Raw genomic sequence first — 23,527 nt, forward strand, 5'->3', positions numbered from 1 at the left:
TCTGCATGTAAAGACTGTTTGCGAGAGCATTATCCAAGAGCTTCAATGTCGTCGTATTCGATGGCTAGGGTGTTACGAAAGTAGCCCGACAATGGACACCAGCTGGCAAGAGAAAACCTGGAAAGCTAAAGATCACTTGGCATAGGAAAGCATTGACAAACCCCAATAAATTATTGATCTTACCTGGAGCATGGCTCAACATTTCACACAAGACAGGGCTAAGTGTAGTCAGGTTTGATCCAACCAAGGACCCAAACGACCCTGATGACCTAATAGTTCCCGAGGACCCAAAAGACCAGGAAGATCCAAAATACACCAAAGAACCTTAAAGACCCCGAAGACCCAAAATAGCTTAAAAAACCCCCCAGAAGACCCAAAAGACCTCACAGGCCCAAAATACCTAAAAGACCCAGAAGACCTAAGAGACCCCAAAGACCTTTAAAGACCCAAAAGACCGAAAAGATGCCAAACACCGAAAACACCCCGAAGACCCAAAATACCCCAAAGACCCTGCCTGAAATACCCAAAAGACCTCAAAGACCCAAAATGCCCCAAATACACCCAAAGACCCTTAATAGGTCCTTCCTTGGCATGGCATTCTATACACAAAATAAAGAACAAAAATAATGATAACATTGCAACAAAGCATACATTAATTAATACAAAAATATTAAGGCCCTGTCACACCTTGACGATTGAGCCAGCATACGCCGACGTATGAAAAATTTGTCTAAAACGCTGGCACACGTCGAATACGTTATGGGTAAGTTTTGTATACGTTAAGAGCACGCTGGCATACGTCGTATTACGCCGAGCTCGTCGACAAATTTTAACATGCTTGAAATTTTTCGACGTATGCCAGCGTATGACTCACACGTTCCGCATACGCTGGCCATAAGTTGGAGGCACATTATGCGATCGTTGACACACGTCGACACACGTTACTTGTAAGTTACTCATAAGTTGAAACACGTCGAGGTAATGATGAGCGTCAGTGTTCCAGACTCCCTGGTTTTTGTTTTTGTTTTTTTCTTCAGCATGAGGGTGATGTTGACACTTCAATTTCTAGTGTGGTTATAATATAATATAATTAATAGGCTGCCGCTCAACGATTTAAATCATAACCGCACTCTAAATCAAAGTGTCAACATCACCGTCATACCGAACAAAAAAAAAACAAACAAACAAAAAAACCATGGAGTCTGGAACACTGATGGATTCCTCCTGTGTGAACCCGATTTTTATATACCAATTCCCCTAAACGCTGCCAACATGCCAATATACGGTAGCTGTAAGTTAGTAACACGTTCAGTAAGTTCTGTGGTCGTCCGGAAGACGTCAAGTAGGTCAACATACGTCAATATGCGTTGGAGATACGTTACTCATAGGTTCAAAACACGTTACTCATAGGTTAGAAATAAGTTTCGGGTACACTAAACATTACCTCGACGTGTTTCAACTTATGAGTAACTTACAAGTAACGTGTGTCGACGTGTATCAATGATCGCATAACGTGCCTACAACTTATGGCCAGCGTATGCGGAACGTGTGCATCATACGCTGGCATACGTCGAAAAATTTTCAGCATGCTTAAAATTTGTCGACGTACTCGGCGTACTACGACGTATGCCAGCATGCTTCAGCATGCTCTTAACGTATACAAAACTTACCAATAACGTATTCGACGTGTGCCAGCGTATTCGGCAAATTTTTCATACGTCAGCATATGCTGGCTAAAACGTCAAGGTGTGACAGCGGCTTGACACTTCGATTTCTAGTGTGGTTATGATTTGAATCGTCGAGCGGCAGCCTTTTAATAGGCTACGCCACGTGATCGTCGGTGATACGCTGCCGCGCGCAATGCCGAAGTTAGACTATTGTTGGGCATAGGTTGTGAACGCCGACAACACGCTAAGCATTCGTTGGTATAAGTTATCTAAATGTTATCGAAACGTTCTGTGTATGTTACTAACATGTTATGCATACGTCCAACTCGTTATGAATATGCCCAAAACTGGAAAAAAAATCAATAGTTCAGCGTATGCCAGCGTTTTACCTACATTTTGATACGTTACCAAACGCTGGCTAAAACGTCAAGGTGTGACAGTGGCTTAACAGAGGAATCCGCGCATTATGTTCATTCAAGCCCAACCCTCCGTGTACTGCAGTTAGAGCAGAGAGTGGTAGGCTCTTGACAGAGGAGTCCGAAGTGAAGGCCCGCTGGGCTGGTTACTTTGAGCGGTTGTACCAGGCTGATCCTCCAGCTGTTGAGTTGGACGTCAGGGGTGTTACAATAACTGTTGCTGACCCTCCAATCAGCTGTGGTCCACCTTCGCTTGTGGAAACACGGGCTGCAGTGAACCGGTTGAAATGGGATAAGACTCAAGGGATCTGTGGCATCCATGCTGAACTTCTCAAGGCTGGTGGAAATGCTGCACTAGTGTCATTGCATGCAGTTCTGTGCTCTCCCTGGAACACAGGCATCATCCCAACTGACTGGGAGAGGGGCCTTGTTGTCCCTCTCTGGAAAGGGCAGGATGATCGCCAAGACTGCAACAACTACTGAGGGGTGGTGCTGCTCTCAGTGCTGAGAAAGGTCTTTGCTCGGATAATTCTTGAGAGGGTTCGCCACCATCTGCTTGAGCACCAGCATCCAGAGCAGTCAGGCTTTACACCAAAGAGGTCAATGATTGACCGTATCCTTGCTCTTCGTGTCCTCACCGAATGCAAACGAGAGTTTCGGCAGGGGCTGCGTGCAGCCTATGTTGATCTCTGTAAAGCGTTTGATTCAGTGAATCGGGATGTCCTCTGGAGGATTCTAGGTCTTCGTGGGGTGCCACCAAAACTGATCGATCTGATGTCTGAACTCTACTCTAGTACCGAGAGTGCTGTGAAATGTGGTGGTACTATCTCTGACTTATTTCCAGTTGTTACTGGAGTTCATCAGGAGTGTGTACTGGCCCCCACACATTTCAGCACTTGTGTGGACTGGATTATAGGGAGGATGTCGGAGAGATCAAGCTGTGGTAACAGATGATGTAACAGATGATGCAACATCATTTCACAGATGGTGCAGTCATCTTTGCGGAGACTTTAGATATCTTTTCGGGGGCCCTCAAGGTGCTGAATGAGGAGTTGGAGCTGCTGGGATTTCGGGTTTCCTGGGTCAAAACTAAGATCCAGGCTTTCAATGACATCTTGGATGCTGCTGTCCTGTCTGTGCCTGTTTGTGGTGAGGAGTTTGAGGTCACGGAGAGATTCACTTACCTTGGCAGTGATATTCATGTCTCTGCTGGCTGTGAGTCAGAGGTCAATATACATCTGGATCGGGCCTGGGGAGTCATGGATTCACTGGATCATGGGGTGTGGTGCTGCCGGTACCTGTGCGGGAGGATGAAAGTCTGAGTCTTCAGGTCCTTGGTACTTCCAGTCTTGCTCTATGGATGTGGGACTTGGACTCTGACCAAGGATCTGCGACAGAGATTTAATTCCTTTGGAACCATGTCTCTTCGGAGAATCTTTAGCTATCGCTGGTCAGACTTTGTGTCCAACGAGTGGTTGCTGAGAGAGACTCAAATGAGATTTGTTACCTGCATAGTCGGTGAGCGTCAGCTGCAGCTGTATAGACATGTGGCTCGTTTTCCTGACACTGATCCTGCTCACCAGATTCTCTCAGCGAGGGAGTCTCGTGAATGGAGGAGGCCAATGGGCCGACCATGTGCCTCATGGTTGCAGCAGGTTGATCGGCATCTCAAGGAGATGGGATGGGCCAGGTATCTGCCTGGGGGATGGCCAGACGGAGACCCCTCGAGTACAGGCGGAAAGTGGATGCAGCGACACGCTGCTCTAGCGCATGCTCCCCTACCTGACCTGACCTGACCTGTTCTATACGGTCATTCTAAAGGGTTCTGAAGGGTAATTCTGAAGGGTTCTAAAGGATAATTATAAACGGTAATTATAAAGGGTAATTCCGAAGGGCTGAGTTAATTTCTTGGCTTTGCCTATTTCATATTAAAAATGCCAAACTGAACTGCTTCCCTCAGATGTGGGTGCACCTTTTTTGATGAAGAGTTTAAAAGATGGCTCCAAATTAGTTATTCAGAGTGCACATCGAAAATAAATGGTGCCAAAGAGTTGGAAAGATAGTTCCACATGCTGAGTGACACATAACCAACAATCGTGTGCACCAGCCTGCAAAGTATCCTGTTATATAAAACACATCTGTAGTTAAACACTACCTTATGATCACCCAGAAATATTTAGTGATAGTGGGTGTAGATGGCATTTGTTGGATTCAGTACTCCTTATGGCAAATGTGATAGGTTGTTATTATTGTCATTTTAAAGTATTTGCATCATGATTTTGTGTATGATGTAATGCATTTGATATTGCTCAAGGTTGCAGTATTGTTAATAGCAGATTAGCAGTTAATTGTCTTGCTTTTTATCTCAATGTGTGTTTAAGGATTCGTCATTTTAGCAGCAAGTCGAGCTGTAAATTTTCTTTTTAGTCTTGCAATTGAATTAGTTGGTGGGCAGTGCAGGTAAATAAAGGTGATGAAAAGATAATTCGGAAAAATGAGTGGGCAGCTCAACTGGGACAGCAAAGAGAATAGAGAAAGATTATGAATGGTGTGATGAATGTTTAATGTGGGCACATCTAGGATAGTGAGGACAAAGGGTGAAGTGAGTGCAGGCAGGGCCGAAGGTGGGGCAAGTTCAGGCAGTGTGAGGGTGGGGTGAGTGCAGGCAGGGATGACAGTGGGGTGAATGCAGGAAAGGGTGAGGGTGGGGAGAATGCAGGCAGGATATAGGGGAGCACGAGTGCAAGTAACGGTGGGGGTGGCACAGGTGCAGAGAAGGTTGAGGGTGGCATGAGTACAGGCAAGTGAGATTAGCAGGCAGGTGTGAAGGTACGGCTCGTGCAGAAAAGAGGTGAGTGAAGGTTGGAGCGAGGGTGGGGTGAATGCAGCCAGCAGTGAGGGTGGGGAGATTGTTTCATCAACAATGAAACTATCTAAATCATGTAGATTCTTCATTCTGCAGATGGCATCATAGACAGAGTTGTATTTTCTTTTTAGCAGCGTCTCGCGTAGCGAACGCTGCTCAGAGAGAGCTCGGCGTTGTTCTTCTTCTTCTTCTTCTTCTTCTTCTTCTTCTTCTTCTTCTTCTTCTTCTTCTTCTTCTTCTTCTTCTTCTTGTGAAGACAAAACCTTAACCTCTAGGACTCGGCTCTTGTACATACAAAATCCAGATCTCCTTAAATACTAAGCACATGTACACATCCTCACATAGACGGTGCCTTTTGAGAGCATCTATCATGAACTTTTAAATATATTCGGACATTTGCTTTAAAGTTTCGAAAAGTTTACGTTACTATTTAAAGATTATTCCATTTATCGTAATGTAATTTCGTAAATACATTATTTATTTCGTAAACACACTATATATCGTAAATACGTAAATACATTATGACGGGTCGCGCTATTGGCTTAATCAAGGCACGTGACGAAATATCGGAAGTTGTTGTTGTTGTTTTTTTTTTGTTTGTTTGTTTTTTTTTTAGCCGACAAAACCTTTAGGACGCTGCTCTTGGACACATTTGTCCTTGTTTCTTTTGAAGTAGCAAGAGTAAGGAATATTGAAGGAAGGTTAAATGACATAGTGTTGCGTCGTGACAGGAAGACGTTTGTGGTGGTACACATAGGAGCAAAGATATTTGGAAAATTTACTTGGAGAATTTGAAAAGATACCAACATGCATGTTATGGGTTGCCTTTGTTGTTTTTATATGCAGGTCAACAATAAATTGTAAGTGAAAGACATGATTGGGTCGTGATATTTATATGATAACTGCTATCGGCATTGCACATGGTATGTGTTTGGGAGCCTCGGTGGTGCTCATTTCTTTCATCGCTGTCGCTGACGACTTGCCATTAAGCGATGAAACCGGTCCGGCGACTAATAAGTGCGTGTCGTGTTGGGATTCTCATGCAAGTGCAACTTGTGAATGTCTGCAGCCAGAGAGGAACCCAGGTAGGATTTGAAACAGCAAGGACTTACCTTGTGCATCTTTTCTTGGTTGTTTTCGGCAGCTTTCTTTGACTAGAAGAGCAGGTGGGTTAATTATAAAGTTCCTTATTACCTGGGGATAATTTATTAGGTGAGAGCTGATTGGTTGCTCCCTCCAATTACGGTGAAAGACATGATTGGGTCTTGATGTACTGGCATGCCTTGGACAACGCAATATCGTTGAACGCAAACCTATTATAATGCAATGTTGCGTAAACTCATGCAGAAGGCCAAATTAAAAAAAAAAAAACATGAGGATGTTCATGCAGCTAACACTCAGAGCATACAGTGCCTTCCAAAAGTATTCACACCCTTTACTTTTTCACATTTTGTTGTGTTACAGCCTGAATTTGATATGGATTGTATTCAAACTTTTTGTCACCAATCTATACAAAATACCCCATAATGACAAAGTGAAAACATGCTTTTAAAAATTTTTACAAAGTAATTGAAAATGCAAAACAGAAATATGCAATTACCCTCGTCAAAGGAGAGGGTATTTCATTTGGGTCTGTTTGTTTGTCTGTTTGTCTGCACAGAACTTTCGTGTTTTTTTCTGCAGGCATTTTTCGGATTGAGACAAAATTTTCATCATTCGTGCGACGACTCATGTAGAATGTTTTAATGATAATTATAATGTCATAGGTCATGTGGTGTGGCAGCCATATTGGAAAAACACAAATGCTTTGGACGTCCGTATCTCTGAAACCGCACCAAGGAAAAAATTGAAACTTGGCAAATGGCAAGTACTCCTCATGAGGAATGAGAGCTTTTGTTTTATGATGTTGTAGGTGCCCTCGTTATGACATCATAATTGCATATGTAGAACGACACATCCGATCAGTATGAAAATTTTTGAGGGTCATCTCAGAATAAAATGGTCCCCAGAAAAAAAATTAATATATATGTATATATATATTTATATATTAATATGTAGTCATATATATGTATATATTTTACCCTGTTGATATCCCTGTGCTTACTGCACTGTTCTCCCCTCTATCCCCCTCCCCCACCTCCTGAGAAATTGAGTCAATAAACTGATAGATTGGGTGAATATAGTGTTGGCATTTTGGGTTAAATGGCCTCCTCCTGTATTAAATTTCCTTGTATTTCTTAGTTGTAGACTCTTTAATGAATTGCAAGAGTCAATAGTACTCAATTTTTTTATGGAGGTTTGAGGGATGGATCACAAGTTCACCTGGAAATATGAGAATGCGTATGGATTGGGATCAGGCTAGCCAACCTAACACATAGACATCGACAGCAGCAGAATTTTGTCTGTGAGTTACTTTGAGTTTTCTGATATAGACTGTCGCTAGTATTGGCCAACACACTTCACATTTTATGTTGCTTTTCACTATAAATGATAGGGTGCTGTCACTCCACAAAATAAACCAAAAGTTTGAGAGAGAAATATGAAGAATTTTCAAGACTTTTATCATATCAGGTCTAGCTAAACAGCACCTATATGATTTTATCACCAATATATTCTTGTTTTAATGGTATTTTCATTTGATGGTATGTTTTGATGGTAAACGTTTTATATCTTATTGGTATATATTGTTGTGTCGTGTTTCAATGACCGACTGACTGTAGTGTGGCAAATAAACCCCATGAAATGTCACCGAATATGCCATATGTTGGCTTAATGGTCAATATAGCTGGCTTAAGATCTCAGGATCCTGAGTTTGAGCCCCTGTTGTGGTGTAGAAACAACACCAGGTGGGTTGACTCAGCATGTCATCCTTCCAAGATTGGCAAAATAAGTACCATCTTACTGGGGTAATAAGCCATTCAAGTATCCGCATCAGAGTGGCGACCCGACTCTGACTGTGCTCCTGAGCCAAATGAAACTTCCTCGGCAGCCTGATTCACCTCACCGTGTGAATGGAATGGTTATTTTCATGTGGCTGAATGACATCAGCCTTACCATGAGGGTATTGATTCATTATCAATCATAAGGAAAACACCACTATCGTATGATGCGTGAACGCCAGAGCAAACAAAACCAACTACACAAATGCTGAGATTTTCTAACGAGAACCACACTGTCATTGGTTGAGTAAGACACAAGCTTCTCATTGGCAGAAAAAGTAAAACCTGTGGCCGATTTATCTCATTGGAATAAGTCGCCAGTAAGAACAACCAGATGCATTAACATTGACCTGCCATTGTCACAATGATGGGCTATTTTCATTGTGCTTCTAAATGATAAAATAACAGCATCAGGTTGGTCATACTGCCCATAGTCTCGAAGCACTTTTAAGGTTGAATGTACAAAAAATATTCAGGTTGTTTGGAGTGGAATGCAATCACTTGGACCACTAATCAAACAAAAGCTATTACGGCAAAGTGGAACACACACTATTACCATTCCATCCTGCTGTGTTTGTGCCTTTATGAAGGTCCAGTACTCACCCACAACGGTACCAGCCTCTGGACGGCTGAGCGATGAGACAATGACAAAGCCAAAGCCTTCATTCTCCTTCCTTTCAAGTGTCACTTCATATGTTAAGCTCTTCTGTGCTTCGGACTCTTGCCAGGCAATGGATTCTCCATCGGGCCTCCGTGCCTCACTCGGTGACTGCCCTTGTGGTGAATCAAACCCAACCCAGGGTGAAAGTGGTGGGGGAGGTGCAGGAGTATTGCAGGGCATCACCTCATATGCGGGGCCGATGCAAGGTTGGGGTTCCGGTGCTGCACCGGAGAGCAAGCCCGTTTCACTGATGCTCTGTGACACATCAAATGTAGGCCAAACAGTCTCCATTCCTTGATGTGTGTCAAACCAGTGCCATGATGTGGGTGGAAGACCCATTTCGGGCTGTTTGAGTGCCCGTGACCCCTCGAGACTAGACCAGGCCCTTTGCAATTCCTCAATGTCAGTTTTACTTCCTTGTTCTTTAAGGAGAGGTCTTGAAGGATCAAAGGTTGCCCAAGGATTTGGGGATATCGTTGTTGTGCCTCGATGCAGGTCAAAGTGTTGCCAGTTGGTCAAAACAGGCTCAGGTGGACCACGCTGCAATTCAAAGGTGCGGCATGGTGGAGGAGGTGGCACGGTTGAGTCAGCAACAAGCTGTGCATGGCGCAAACATGCTGCAGCCTGTTCCACCAGCGGAGATGCTTGCTGAGACTCTGAAGTTTGGGGAAGAGAAGAGTTTTGAAGGTGAGATTCAGAGAGTGAGGAATGATTCATCAGTTGTAAATTTGATGACATTTTTGTTTTCTTTTTATTTAAAGGTAAAGGATTTGGACTGGTCTCTCATTGTCATCATATCATAAGGAGAGATCTCCTAAGATTTAGGCATGAGTATGACATTACAACTGGCCAGGAAAGCATATCTAATAAATAATCAGGCATCTTAAGCCTGCTTTGAACATTTTCATGAATGATTGTAATAAAACATATGAAGACAGCTGTTTTGAACTTGTGCCTTTTTTATGAGGCAGCTTAAGGTCATATTTTCACAAGATGGGGACAGGCAACAAAATTTCACCTTGTGTTCTTTACCTTGTATTTTAAAGTTGCAATGCAATGTTTGAGAGGTCCATGGCTTTAATTTTCGAAAGGTAGCCACAAAATCGGTAAATGTCTAACATCATTTTAATAATTTATTCAAAATATATGCATTTCATGTATTTTCATTAATATTTCACGATCCGAAAATTCCTTGGCCTTTAGAAAATGGATGCTTGCGGGGCCAGAGCAGGTCCAAATTCTTACGGTGTATGGAAATGAATATTTTCCTGGAGAGGAGGAAAGTCACCATCATCACGAAAAGGGAATGTCCACACAGAAAACTTTTCAGCAGGAAGTACTAAATATGGTTGAGACCATAACTGACATGGGTTATCCTTTCCTGCTTATACTAGACGTATGTGTTGTCATAGATCATAGATGAATCTGTTGTTAACACAGTCCGCATCATGGAAACAAAAGGCAAAAGTCAGTGCAACAGCTACCACAAGTCAGCGTTGATAGAACGCATCTCTTCTATCCATGAGCCAATAAAGAGGAACTAGCAGGGATCCATGCACCATCTACACAATGTGAAATGTGACTTCAAGTCCTCAACTCCATCCTCCCCCACCCTTTCAAAAACCCCAAGTCATCAACCCTCCCTCCCCACTGAACACAGAAACCATGATCAAAACAGTGGCAGCATGGCTTCTACATGTCATGGCCCATCACGTTCAGCTGTCCACCTCACAATCCTGCAAGATATGCGGAAACCCCATGAAATTGCAACTCTCAAGTGACCGTGAGCAGTCTAATTGTGCCAATAAACGACCAGAAACCAATTATCTTCTTCCTGATTCATAATGAAAGTAAGTCGCTGATATATGTCACGTCTACTTGCATCGACTCAAAAGAACGCCGTTGACACTTTGTGGGACAATAGTCGATTTAAGTCATGCTAATCAGATGTAACGTCGTTCAAATTTTTTTAAGTGTAGTCTAATTCTGTTCGACCGATACCCGGAGAGCATGTCTGTGAATAAACTGCGTAAAGAAATGCTTTTGTGTCCTTTGTTCTCCCTCCCTGTTTACTTATTAAATATGCACATGATGTCACTTGGTCTCTGAGTGATTTGAGTTGCATATAGTTTACATAATTATCATAAAAATCATAGAAGGTATTTGCAGATTTTGTAGCTGCCCTTCTAAAATGAAAGCTGTGGACCTGACGAACACCTGGTGAAAATTTGGTGCTTTTATCCGGTCTGTCCCCATCAATCACCTAAACTGCCTAATAATATAGCTTACACCCACAAAAGTAGAAAAATGTTGTGAAACATTGGAATTTTCATTTTTTGATCCATTATTTTATCCAAAAATATTATTGCAACTTATACATTTATCACAATATTTAATGTTGTCATCCCCCCTCTTAGATATGCATGCTTCATAACCTTTTATGTGTAGTGCCTGAGATATTAGACTTTATATATTATCTGAATTCAAGTCCATCAGGTGGTGCAATTGTGGTGAAGAAAGGGAAGATTTTGAAAACAGTGCCATGAGGTGGGTGGACCTGAATCATATGTTAAAGGGAACTTGGTGCGGCTTCATTGACTTCTTAATTAAAGCACTTCCTTCTTCAAGCTTGAGTTGGTTGATGTGCAGTATCCAATCTGAGCCCATGCATCTGCTGGGATCTCAGGTTCAAATCCCTTATATTGTGTTGATTTGTTCTCGTGAGTAATTCATGCAAAACTACTGTTACATGGAAGGGAAGGGTGGGGGTGGGGCGGGGGTCCATCGCTAGATTGTGGTAAGAATAGCATGGACTGTATAACCATAAAGCTTAGATTACTCTATTAACAAGGAAAATGTTAGAGTAAGTTGTATTGCAAAACGAGCACTGAAGAGGCAGTGTGTTAACTTTGACAGTGTGGAGTAAGTTTGTTGTGTAAAACCTGCTTTTGGATGAGGCCAGGTGAGGACTTTGGCAAAAAAGCACACTGCAAAGCATATTGCGCTTTAGGAGGAAACAGCACTGACTGTTTGGCCAGTGTACCACAGGCCATGGCAGCAAGATTTGCTGCAGAGCCTTGGAGAGGAGGGGGGGGGGCATAAGACTCTTTATTGAGGATTCCCCATGGGGTGGGATCGCCCAGAAGATGGCATGCCCACAGCTGCAGGTGGCCAATGATAGGGACTCACTGTGCATGGAGGCGGTCCCAAAGTCTACGAGGGCTGTGACTGTGCTGCGCATGGCAGTTCTGTTTTTGGAGTCAGTGGTCGTTTTGTGTTGGAGTTTTGGAGTTAGAGTTGGACTTGGAATAAGATCTTAGCGGAGACATCATCACTCTCATCGCCATACTCCCACCTGTGCTGCACCAGCTCCGAGCAACACCAGCCTGCGTGGACTCAAAACCAGCTCGGGCCATACTGGACCCAAAACCAGCTCATACCTTTCCTCAAGCCCTCACTTATTCCCCACTGTTTTGTGAGTCTGGGTGTTAATTTTTGCTTCCATAGTTGGGTTAAGCTTTAGGCTTTAATTCTTTTCATTGTACATAAGTGTGTGTGCCTCCCTATTCATTTGTCCTTTCAACGCCTGGTCTCTCCAGCTTATTTAAGATTTGCATCTCATCTCTCCCTTCCCACATACCTTTAATAAACCATCTTAATTATAAGAAATGTTTTTCCGTTTTCCAAACTTCCCACGCGAACACCGCCACTTTCGGTTATGTTGGCTGAACCTTGGGGAATCTTAATAATTTTGAACGTGGTTTAACCACAGTTTCTGGATTGGCAGATGATCTGAGACCATCCAATTCAGAGTGGTATTTGTTATCAGACCCCTCGGACGTGACAGTGCCAATTTCTCTGACTATCCTGAAAAACTCTTTTTGATTCTCTTTTCTCCTCTAACTCCACACTGGATGATTCGAGCATTCCATCTCTCTCTGATGCTCCCCTCACCAATCCTATGTCTCTCCCTGTAATCTCTTTTCATGCAGTCAAGAAAAATACTCCTCTCCCTGGACATAAGCAAGGCCTGCGGGCAAGATGGCATTCCTCCCCGTGTCTTGAAGGAACGTGCTTCAGAACTTGCACCCGTGCTTGCTCGTTTGTTTTGTTTTGTTAAAAAACCCAAACGTTAACTCTTTCCTGGAAACATGCCTTAGTACAGCCTATTTTGAAGAAAGGTGATCGTTCAAACCCTTCTAACTACCGTCCTATTGCTCTGATGTCTAGTATTTCCAAAGTCTTTGAATGTCTTCTCAATTCCCATTTTCTCCAACATCTTGAATCTCAGTCTTCTATCTGACCACCAACATGGCTTTCGCAAGGCAAGATCTACAGGTGATATCCTTTCTTGCTTTACGAATGTCTGGGCCTCTTCTTTGAGAGACTTTGGGGAATCCTTTGTTGTCGACCTTGATATCTTAAAAGCCTTTGACAGAGTTTGGCATCGGGGTCTGATATCCAAGCTTCCCTCTTTCAGCTTTCCTCCTTCACTCTGCTATCTCACATCGAGCTTTCTCTCTGACCACTCTATCTCCATAACTGTTGATGGTTCAACATCTCCCCCCTTCCCTATCAACAGCGGTGTCCCCCAGGATTCCATTCTGCCTCCAACACTCTTCCTTCTTTTTATCAATGACCTTCTTTCTTCCACAAATAACCAAATGCACTCGTATGCTGATGACTCAACATTACATTCCTCCATGTCTTTCCCATCTTTCCCATCTTCCCTCACTCGATCTATGTCTCCTTTCATCACAGCCACCTCTTTAAATTCGGATTTGGACAAGATCTCCCAGTGGGGAAAATGTAATCAAGTTAAGTTTAATACTTCAAAAACTCAATTTCTTCTCTTCTCTTCTTTCTTTCTTTCTTTCTTTCTTTCTTTCTTTCTTTCTTTCTTTCTTTCTTTCTTTCTTTCTTTCTTTCTTTCTTTCTTTCTTTCTTTCTTTCTTTCTTTCTTTCTTTCTTTCTTTCTTTCTTTCTTTCTTTCTTTCTTTCTCTCTCTCTCTCTCTCTCACTTCTCTCAACTCTCCAATCTCCTTTGAAAGCTCTACAATTACACCATGTGATACAATAAACCTACTCGGTATCACTCTAACATCAAATTTATCTTGGAATCCACACATTACTCAAATAGCTAAGTCTGAATCGAATAAATTAGGAGTCCTGTTCAGATGTCGAAGATTCTTCTCCTCTGAACAGTTGCTCCAACTATATAAAGGATTGATTCGTCCTTGTATAGAGAACCGCTCACATCTGGGGAGGTTCCAGTTCCACATACTTACTGGACTGAATTGAATTCAAAATTATTCGGATTGTCAACTCTACCAATGTGACCTCAAAACTCGACTCGCTCAAATAACACCGCATAGTAGGCTTTCTTTCTCTTTTCTACAAATATTATTTTGGTTTCTGCTCACAAGAACTTGCTGCTTGTGTACCTCCACCATTAGCGAGACCAAGGCATACTGGACAAGCCACTACATCACATGATTACTGTGTGGCCATTTGCAACTCAAAGGTGGACCATTACGGTGTTCGTTTCTTCCCCTCCACTGCCAAACTCTGGAATTCTTTACCTTCTCACATCTTCCCAAACACTTATGACCTTCCCCTTTTCAAAAAGCAGATTCTTTACTTCCTCAAAAACTGTTAGACTATTCTCTCTTTCCTTGCTTTTCTATCAATGCATTTCTTTGATTGAAGGCTTGGCCTCGATGAGGACTATTTAGTCCGTGACTGGAGCCTTCAACATAAAAATAAAAGAAAATAAAATAAAATAAATAATAATAAATAAATTATATGTATATATATATATATATATATATATATATATATATATATATATATATATATATATATATATATATATATATTGATGTACCATACTCTTTAGAGCATTGGTGCCATCAAATCAGTCTATTGGCAAGGGTTATACTGGGTGGTTTGCCATTGTCTTCCCAACGTTGTTTGTCCATTTAAATGATGAGAGTCAAACAAGGAAGCAGAATGCACCATGTTTTAAAATCTTTGGTAGGACTAGGCCGGGGTTTAAACCACCGACCTTCCAGACTCGGAGCAGTTCCTGTCACTGTCCACTCTGGCAAAAACAAATTCCTCTAAACATTTATCAATCAACTACTGCTTATTTAATGGCCACAATGAATCCCACCTTCTTGTAGGTTCAGCCGAGGGTATGTTTTGGTGCAGATTTTTCACGAAATGCCTGGCCAGGTCTGACATTTGACTGAAGATGATTTGGATAGGAATTTGCAATTTGTTCAGGGTGCTCGTGCTAATTTGCTTCTCCTCAGGAAAGATGCTGTGAGATATGTAATGTCCACTTCCCAGGCAGACAACAGAGGGGACACTTGGCTTAACACCCACCTGAGGGATGGTGCATGTTGTGATGCAATACACTGCTGCGGAGCACCAATGTGACAGTTTATAGTCAGAGCATGAAAAGACCTCAGGCTGGACAGCTTAAAGGTAAGTGCGCTACCTTTTTCCCATAATCCTGTCGGACATCGATTTTGTCAACAACCTTCATTATCTCAACCATCTGTATGAGATCCAATAAAAACGCCCTTTCTAATTTCAGGAACACTGACAAAAGAAGAAGAAAAAAAAAAGAGCTTTGACCTTATGTTGAAATCACATCGTTTTATTTTTATTCGATCATTGTTTCTAACTTTAAATCTATTAATTAATGAACTTATTTTGTCCTGAAGCCCATTTCATTTGTTAAAAAGAACAATTGATGTTTCTCAATGTCCTTGTTTTGGTAACATAAAAGTACATTGATTGTCCATGAAAGCTCTTGTGATTTATTCTGTATTCTCTTGACATGTAATATTAGTGCTTGCTCCTTTATAAGGTCCTAGACAATGTCAAAAACAAAGAAGTAAATTAAGAAATTATACAGGAAACAGATGGTTCACCTGGAGCAGGCCGCCTCAAGGCTAGATGAACGTGCCCATTTCGAGCCGCCTGTTGCATCAGTGCCACTACGTGCCGATGCGATGCCCCAGCCACCGCCGTCCCATCTACAGCCCGAAGCTCATCGCCAGGGCGCAGTCGGCCTTCCCGTGCTGCTGCACCCATTGGCACCACTGCTCCGATGAAAATCTGGAATGGAATGTGACATTAGTCGCAATGCCTGGCTATTACAATGGTTCACACATATCAAACAACTTCTAAGCAAAGAAGCCAGTTAACTGATTCATCAGATCAATCCCAATCTATTAGGAGTTCTTCGAAAACAGGCCAAGTTATTCATTTATTTTTTAAATTTTTTTATGTATTTTTTGTTCCACTTCTGCTTCTTGCCCAGTTTTTCCTTCAACTTCTATGATTGAGAGTTTTCAGCTGCAGCCATCCTGTTCACCCGCTGTCTCCTTCCTTTGCTCTCATTTGTCCCCATGCCCTTTATTCATCCACGTCTGCCTCTATTTTGCTGTGCTGTGAACTGTTGGAGTGTTCCCCCCAACACACACCTCCCTCTTTATCCTGTTCTTTTTGTGTTTTTTTTTATGCCCTGGTCCATTCTTTGTTCTTGCTCATACACAAACATCGACTCTGCATACAAAAAAGTCTTTGGAAAATATGCTGAGTGCTCAGAGTACAGGGTTTCTTTAATGATTGATTTTGTGTCTCTGTGGCACTCATGAAACAATAGTTTCCACTGTTTTCAGTTATATGCAGCTGAACAATGATGGTTCTTATGACCGCCGTTCCAAAACACAGTAGTTTGAAGTTTCTCTAGATTGGGATGGCCGACTTATGTTGGCATGCTCGCCACTGAGTTGTCAATTCTTAGTTTGATTCATAACTGGATGAAACTTGAGTAAAAAGACAAACCTGCCATTCTGTTGCAATGCCAGAAGGGGGCACTGCACTTCGGAGCAGGCTGTCCTTACACATTGGGACATAAAGCTGGCTCTACCACCTGCATTTGGGTTGTGGACATTTAAAAAAAAAATCATACCGTATTTTTTGAAAAGAATAGGTAGGTACTTGTATGCCGTTATCCTTGCCAAATTCCTTGCATGTGCATACGTTCTAAAGGGATGTCGGGGTTAAATGATATCAAAATCATCGGACGAATTTGATTGTTCCATCGATTTTTATACAAATAGAATTCCAATCCTTTATGGAATGTGTGGTATATTTATGAATTCGTCTGTTTTTAAACTGAAAAACAAATATCAATACACTTCATGGAAGCAGCTTTGACTACTGTTCCCATGACAGAGCTGTAGACATGGTTCTGAGGGGGTTGTACATGTCAATGTGTCGGTGTTCAGATGACGTTGTACACAATACAATAACAGATCTACACACAACATAAATCATGTTGACTTGTTCGTGTTCCCATTGAACGCTGAGCTCATGATGTGGGCAACCCAAGTTTAAATCCCACGTACATCATATGTTTGTCCATTTTCTCCTAATGTCCTTGTTTTTCAAGCAAAGTACCTTGATATCCAATAATGTCTTTGTTCTGCATGTGATTATGTATAAATTTTAGCTTAGAATGTATGTATGTACTGTTCAATATATATATATATATATTCTTTTAACCATTCACTGAGTGACTCACGACTCATAAATGTTTGGTATTTTCTTGATTGGTTAAAAAGCTTAAATTTTACATAATCACTATCTCTCTTGCAGCCTATGATGCAAGTCATTACAAATTTAAATTCAATCAATGTATCACAATGGAAAGATGCTAACTAAACACACTGATAACTCAAATTGTTTGTCTTAGAGACATTTGTCTTCGACTTAGAATCAAACTCCATCTCTTGACATTGTATAGCAACCCATTAGAATGTAAAAAAAACAAAGTTTTAGGTGATAACCTTGTTGTTATTTAACGACAGGGTCTCAAACTCAAGACCCGACGATGATCATGTCTGATAAGAGGCCTGTATACTAAACAAGAAGCTCCAGTAAGAAAAGATTATGGAGAAATAGAATGGTTTGGAATTGGAAAAGAGGTTAGACAGGGGTACATTCTCTCCCCTTACTTGGTCAATCTGTATAGTGAGTACATCATGAGGAAATCAAACTTGGATAACATAGAGGCTGGAGACAGGATTGGAGCAAGATGCATCAACAACCTAAGATGTGTTGATAACACCACTCTGTTGGCCGAAAGTAAAGAAGACTTGATGAAACTGCAGAAAACAGAAGAAAGAGTGAAAAAGCAGGTCCATATTTAAACTTCAAAAAGACCAAAATCTTGTAAACTGAGAAGATCGACATGTTCAGATTGGGAGATAATCATGTGCAAGTCGTGGAAAGTTTCATTTTCCTGGGTTCCAAACTTCAAGTGAATGGAAAATGTAAAGGAGAAATTTAAAAGGAGAAATTCGCCTCTGCCTCACACCTTCATTGGCTTGACATCGTGGAAACGAAGGCGCTCAAGATTATTGGAATCACCTGTGATGAAGATGAATCTATGGGCCAATCACTTTCTCATCGCGGCCAGGTCGATAGTTTCTCTGCCTTCTACCACCCTCTGTGCTATCCATGCTCTGTTCTCCCCCTTACCCTCTCCATGTTTCTCAACAGCGAACATGATCTGCCAGCAACCCACTTCTGGTGAAACTCCCAATATCCAGACTCAGTGCTCACCTCCACCTATTTGTTCTTCTTTTCTCTTGTCTGTGGAACCAACTTCCTCAGTTTATAGTCAGACTCTTCCATCCAGGGTTTCAACATGGCTGTTCACCACCTCCTCAGCTCATCCCTCACTCTGCATTCCCACTCCCCCCTTTCCCCACCTCCAAGTCCACCTCCTGCCAAATTTCCAGTTTTTCCATCCAAAGAGTTTGCTTCTGTATCCAACTTGTTCACTCTATACATCCTTCCTTACCCCTCATTCCTTCCCACATCCATTATTTGTCCAACTCTCCCTCAATTTTGTCCCTCAACCCTGCTGCTGCTCTTTCCTCCTTCTCTCTACTGTTCTTTTAGTTCCATTGTGTCCTGATCCATTCAGTGTTCTTGCTCTTCCACGAGCGTTAGTTCTGTATACAAAAATAAAAATAGATCTTTAGCGTTAGGGAGAGCAGCAATGTCAGGATTGACAAAGATCGGGAAAGACAAAGATGTGACAAAACAAACCAAGAGGAAGCTGATGAATGTTCTGGTATTTTCAGTTGCAATGTGTGGGTGAGTGGAACCAAGAAAATGAAAAAAAAAATGAAGATTGATAGTTTTGAAATGTGGTGTTGGAGACGAATGCTAAAAATTCCAAGGACTAAAAGAAGAAGGAGAGAAAATAAATCGGTGCTTGAAAAAAATTAGACCACCATGTAAATTAGAAGCACAATGCAAAAAACAAACTGTCATATTTTGGACACATCATGCATGCAGAAAACTAAAGTCTGGAAAATCAACCATACTGGGTATGGTGGATGGAAGAAGAGGAAGAGACAGACCTTGCACGTGCTGGATGGATGGGATAAAGGCTGCAACCAAGCTGTCTGCCAGAGTTTTGGGAAGCAGTTCAGGATGTGGATGTTTCGAGAAATCTGATCATGAACGTCACCAGAAGTTGGCCATGACTTGATGGAATTGGATAAACAGATATACTTTTTTGATGTTGATGTACCAAACTCTTTGCAGAGCATTGGTGCTGCCAAGTCAGTTTCTTGGTAAGGGTTATACTGGGTGGTTTGCCATTGGCTTCCCAGCATTGTTTGTCCTTGCTCTATCCTTAAAATTCAAATGCTGTGCGCCAAGCAAGGAAGCAGCACGTACCATTTTTAAAGTGTTGGGTATGACTTGTCTGGGGTTTGAATCACCAACCTCCCAGACTCAGAACGGTTGCTTGAATCAATCTTCCACCGAGTCGAGTATATCTGTATATCATATATATATATATATATATATATATATATATATATATATATATATATATATATATATATATATATATATATATAATTTCTGTTAACGTCTGTGCGTAATTTGACGTTTCTCCTCCGAAACTGCCGGACGAATTGCCGCCACTTTCGGCATGCGGGTTGCTGTGGTCTAGAGTACCTATATATAGAGAGTAGCGACATAGCGGGACCAGAATTTGATGGTCACGTGACACATGGGCGCCATTTTGTTTTACACTCTAGCGCCAAGCTACGCATCGAATCCAGATCTTCACCGAGTGAGCTCGGAGAGACCGAGTTTGAAACTGAGTGAAACTTTATTAGTCAAAATGACGGGTTGTTGCACCTTTGGGTGCAGCAACAAATCTGAGAAGTGGTACAGGATGTATAGGTTTCCAACAGATGCAAAAAGACGGAAGATATGGGAGCAAAAAGTGAGCAGAGTGGGATGGAAGCCTACTTCTTCATCATGTTTGTGCGAGGTAAGAGAAGGGCTGTATCAGTCCCATGTATTAATATCAGCGTATGTATGAAGGAAGTGACTGTGTCTGCGCACCTTATTCATTGGAATGCCATTATTATTAATCATTATGACATTGTTATGAAAATCCAATTCTTTGTAATACATAAAAATAATTCAAAAAACATTCCTTCATATGTTGTGAAATTGTGTTTGAAGGTCATTCATCAATGTTGGCCGTGGGTCTCAAAAACTAATAGAGTCTAGATCTACTAGTAGTAGATCTAGAACTTTTGCAGCATTTTTGTTTTTGGTTCAAACTCAAAGTTGGTCCAAAATGTCAAATTTGGCTTCAAATTTCCACTCATACTTTCATAGGCCCATTACTATCTTGGTGTATCGCGAAAATGGTGCATGCCGTGGCTCCATGGAAAGAAGAGAAAATTCGTTGTTTTGATAAGTAATTTGATGAACAATTTTGGTATTTGTCTCTTTCTTATGTTGACCAAAAACCAGTCAAGTTTTAGACTAAAAAAAGGGCAAAATAATGTACACATATGGACATTGACATGTATGGTATATAAGTCTTACTGTATATGCGTTGAATGTGTTACCATGGTAAAGATTATTGTAATAAGAATTATATCAATCATAGCAGCAATTGATATTATTATTGATTTATTTGATTTATAGCCTGTATGATTAAATTGGAACAAAAAATTACCTATAGAACCACTGCCCCCACGCCTGCCCCAAAAATGAAATGCTTTAAATTTGGGGGCCCTCTTTATGCATGCCGTTGATCTTATTTATTATCATAACCCCAGTAAGGATCAATGGTAGTCTGGGATGTTGGCATCTAGAAAGCCAACAATATGGGCAATCATTATTTAGCAACCCAATTAATTTACATATTTATCACTTAATTGCACATTCTTATGAAAATACACAATTTTTAATGAATTGTCTATTTATTTGGTTACCATGGCAACACATTAGATGGGGTTTCATAAAAAAAAAATCTAGCCTACAATCTCTGACCTTCATACTTTCATTTGGTGTATTTCCATTTTTGTTCAGAATCATCAATCATGTAGTATTGTCTTGAAAACTTGCTGTCAAGTTGTTAATATTTCACCAAAATTAATTTTGCTGTAAACACTAATATATAACTAATCATGATATTACATATTTATACACTTGAATTTGAAAATGCCTGCAGTGTATGAACAATACAGGTAACTCTGCATGCATGTAAGTCAGCCTTATTAAGTCGAATAATCGCACAAGTTTTAACAAATTTTGAAACCGTATTATGCAAGACGTGTTATTTACCTTCTGTGAGTCAGATTTGTTCTACGTCGAACAGATTTCTGTGGTCCCAAGAGATTCAAGTTAAGCAGAGTTACCTGTACTTATAATTTGTAGTATTTCTTTATCGTTCATCATCTTGCAAATTGATGGAACACTGTTGACAGAAATAAAATAGCAAGTCAAATCTACTGCGATTTTTCATGGACTGTTTCTTCACAAGATTGTACCAGTTGAATACTTAACATAAGCATTTTGACATGAACGTGCTTCATAGATTCATCCAATAATTGCATAGCAGGCCTGTGCAATTAACTATTCTTTGCCCATAAAAAAGGGTCATTTCAATTGTTAAGATATTTTTGAAATCTGATACAATCATTTTGGCATAGTCACTTTTTGGTGTGTTTGAGAGCGTGTTGGGTGGTAACTATGATGATAAATTACATGTAGGTATCGGTGTTTGTTGTTTTTGTTTATTATGGGTGAGATGATAATGTGGTGAGATGAAAAAAGTAAAGATGGGTGAGGTGGGGAGGGATGGGTAGGGGCAGGTATGGATCAAATTGAGGCCCCAACTTAGGCCTATGGACTCGAGATTTTTATTTGGCTCGACTTCATGTCATAAGCCTACACAGGCCGAGTTTCTCCCAAATGTCTCGTTCTCTGGCAAACTTACTCTGAGTTTCCCGTGTAATGAGTACATGCATTTTAACATTTTATCACTTTCAACCCCATTGATTCTATAATCAAGATCTTTGGCCGAGTAAAACATGAGAATAAATATATATATATATATGTCCAGTGATGTATCCCACCCTCCTGATGTATTGCTTCATTCATGCATGCTGCTACGGCGGTAGCGCACGCACCGCGCGTTATCCAGAGTGAAACAAAATGGCGCCTATAGCTGAGTTGTCGCTACTCTCTATATATAGGTACTCTACTGTGGTCTAATGAACAGCATGGGCTATGTGAGATCACGCCACATGGACAGGTTTGGAAATTTTGAGCGAGTTTCTAATTTTTACATTCGTTTGCATGGCGACGTGTGACGTCACCACTGAGAGGCGTAATTCTGTCATGACATCATCGGTCATACGCTGACGTCATTACGTCTGTCGTCGACAGACCGTCACCGCTGAGCGGTGTAATTCCACTCCTCGAAAACAGCGTCTGCAATGTAAAACCCTCTTCTGCACATGCTGACTACCTAAGAAGGTGAATTTGACACAAAAAACGTAATAAGAAACATGAAACATGGTATTTAAAGTAAAGATTTATTTAAAAAAAATATTATTTCTGTTTACGTCTGCGCGTAATTTGACGTTTCTCCTCCGAAACCGCTGGCAGGAATGTGCTCATTTTCCATATACTGGGGTGTCTTAATGTGACGAAGACGATGCACTTAATTTTGAAGCTGGAATTGGATGACAACATGGCTTCAACAAGATTTTCAACCCATCGAAGGCCGCATTTATTTCCGTTTGGTCGCCATCGCTGAACTGCTGTCCGGTAAGTGCTGCCATCTATCCAAAAAATATGAACTCGAGTAAGGGAGTACTCATTGCATCAAACACTGAACATAAACACAACTGATAATAAATAGTATAGCTCAGAACATCAGCAATGGTTGTCATGTTTTAAAATCAGCATGGAAGGAGGAGAACGATGAGTGCCAGAGCTCTGCCAACATGATGTACCCCGATTGGCTCTTTCCCGGACTGAACACGCCCTCTTCAACTGTCAATTTGTGTCTGAAATCCAACGTAATATTAAAAACACCTGAAAATAAGTTGCAATGGGCCTACATCCAGATAACATCAAAGGCTATAATCTGAAGGTAGGGGAATCAGGGAGCAGGTATGAGGTCATCCCTTCATTGCCCAGATTCTCTTCTTTTCTTTGTTCTTTGAAAGCGCGGTGTCCGACAATAGATTCTGTACCTTGAATGCGTGCGTGTTAACTGTTCAAATTAAAGAGGTGTTCGATTGTTGGATGCACCCAAACAACTGCCGTTCATTACATTAATTGTCAATATCAACCGCCATCGTTACCTGTGTTGTGTCTTGCGTGTGTGATCTTCAAATTAAAGCGTCCAAGCGGTGTTCGATCGTCGGATGTGCGCCAAAAAGTGCCATTCATTGAAATTTGCATTCTGATTCTCGGTCACCCTCCACTGCTCCTGTTCAGTCTTGGGCTAGGCCTATATCATGTTAAACTTATCCCATCAGACGCCAACCTTCCAGTCACACTGCTTAGGATGCAATTTCCAGTCAGACTCGCATACTCGATGACCATAA

At 41.3% G+C, this 23,527-nt stretch overlaps 1 protein-coding gene across 14 annotated transcripts in view; it reads right to left on the bottom strand.

Annotated features, from left to right (window-relative positions):
* LOC147018441 (membrane-associated guanylate kinase, WW and PDZ domain-containing protein 1-like) overlaps positions 1-23,527 on the bottom strand; it is a 324,904-nt gene that overhangs the window by 90,701 nt on the left and 210,676 nt on the right. For all 14 annotated transcript variants that reach the window (XM_085898077.1, XM_085898078.1, XM_085898075.1 and 11 more), the window contains 2 exons: positions 15,494-15,680; positions 8,492-9,205 (listed from right to left, as the gene is read on the bottom strand). In XM_085898077.1, coding sequence (XP_085754203.1) covers positions 8,492-9,205; positions 15,494-15,680 — 901 coding nt within the window. The remainder of the gene's footprint in view (positions 1-8,491; positions 9,206-15,493; positions 15,681-23,527) is intronic.

The sequence above is a fragment of the Eptatretus burgeri genome, chromosome 10 (assembly GCF_056783735.1).
Source record: "Eptatretus burgeri isolate ZD-2024b chromosome 10, Ebu_testis_v1, whole genome shotgun sequence".
Classification (NCBI taxonomy): domain Eukaryota; kingdom Metazoa; phylum Chordata; class Myxini; order Myxiniformes; family Myxinidae; genus Eptatretus; species Eptatretus burgeri.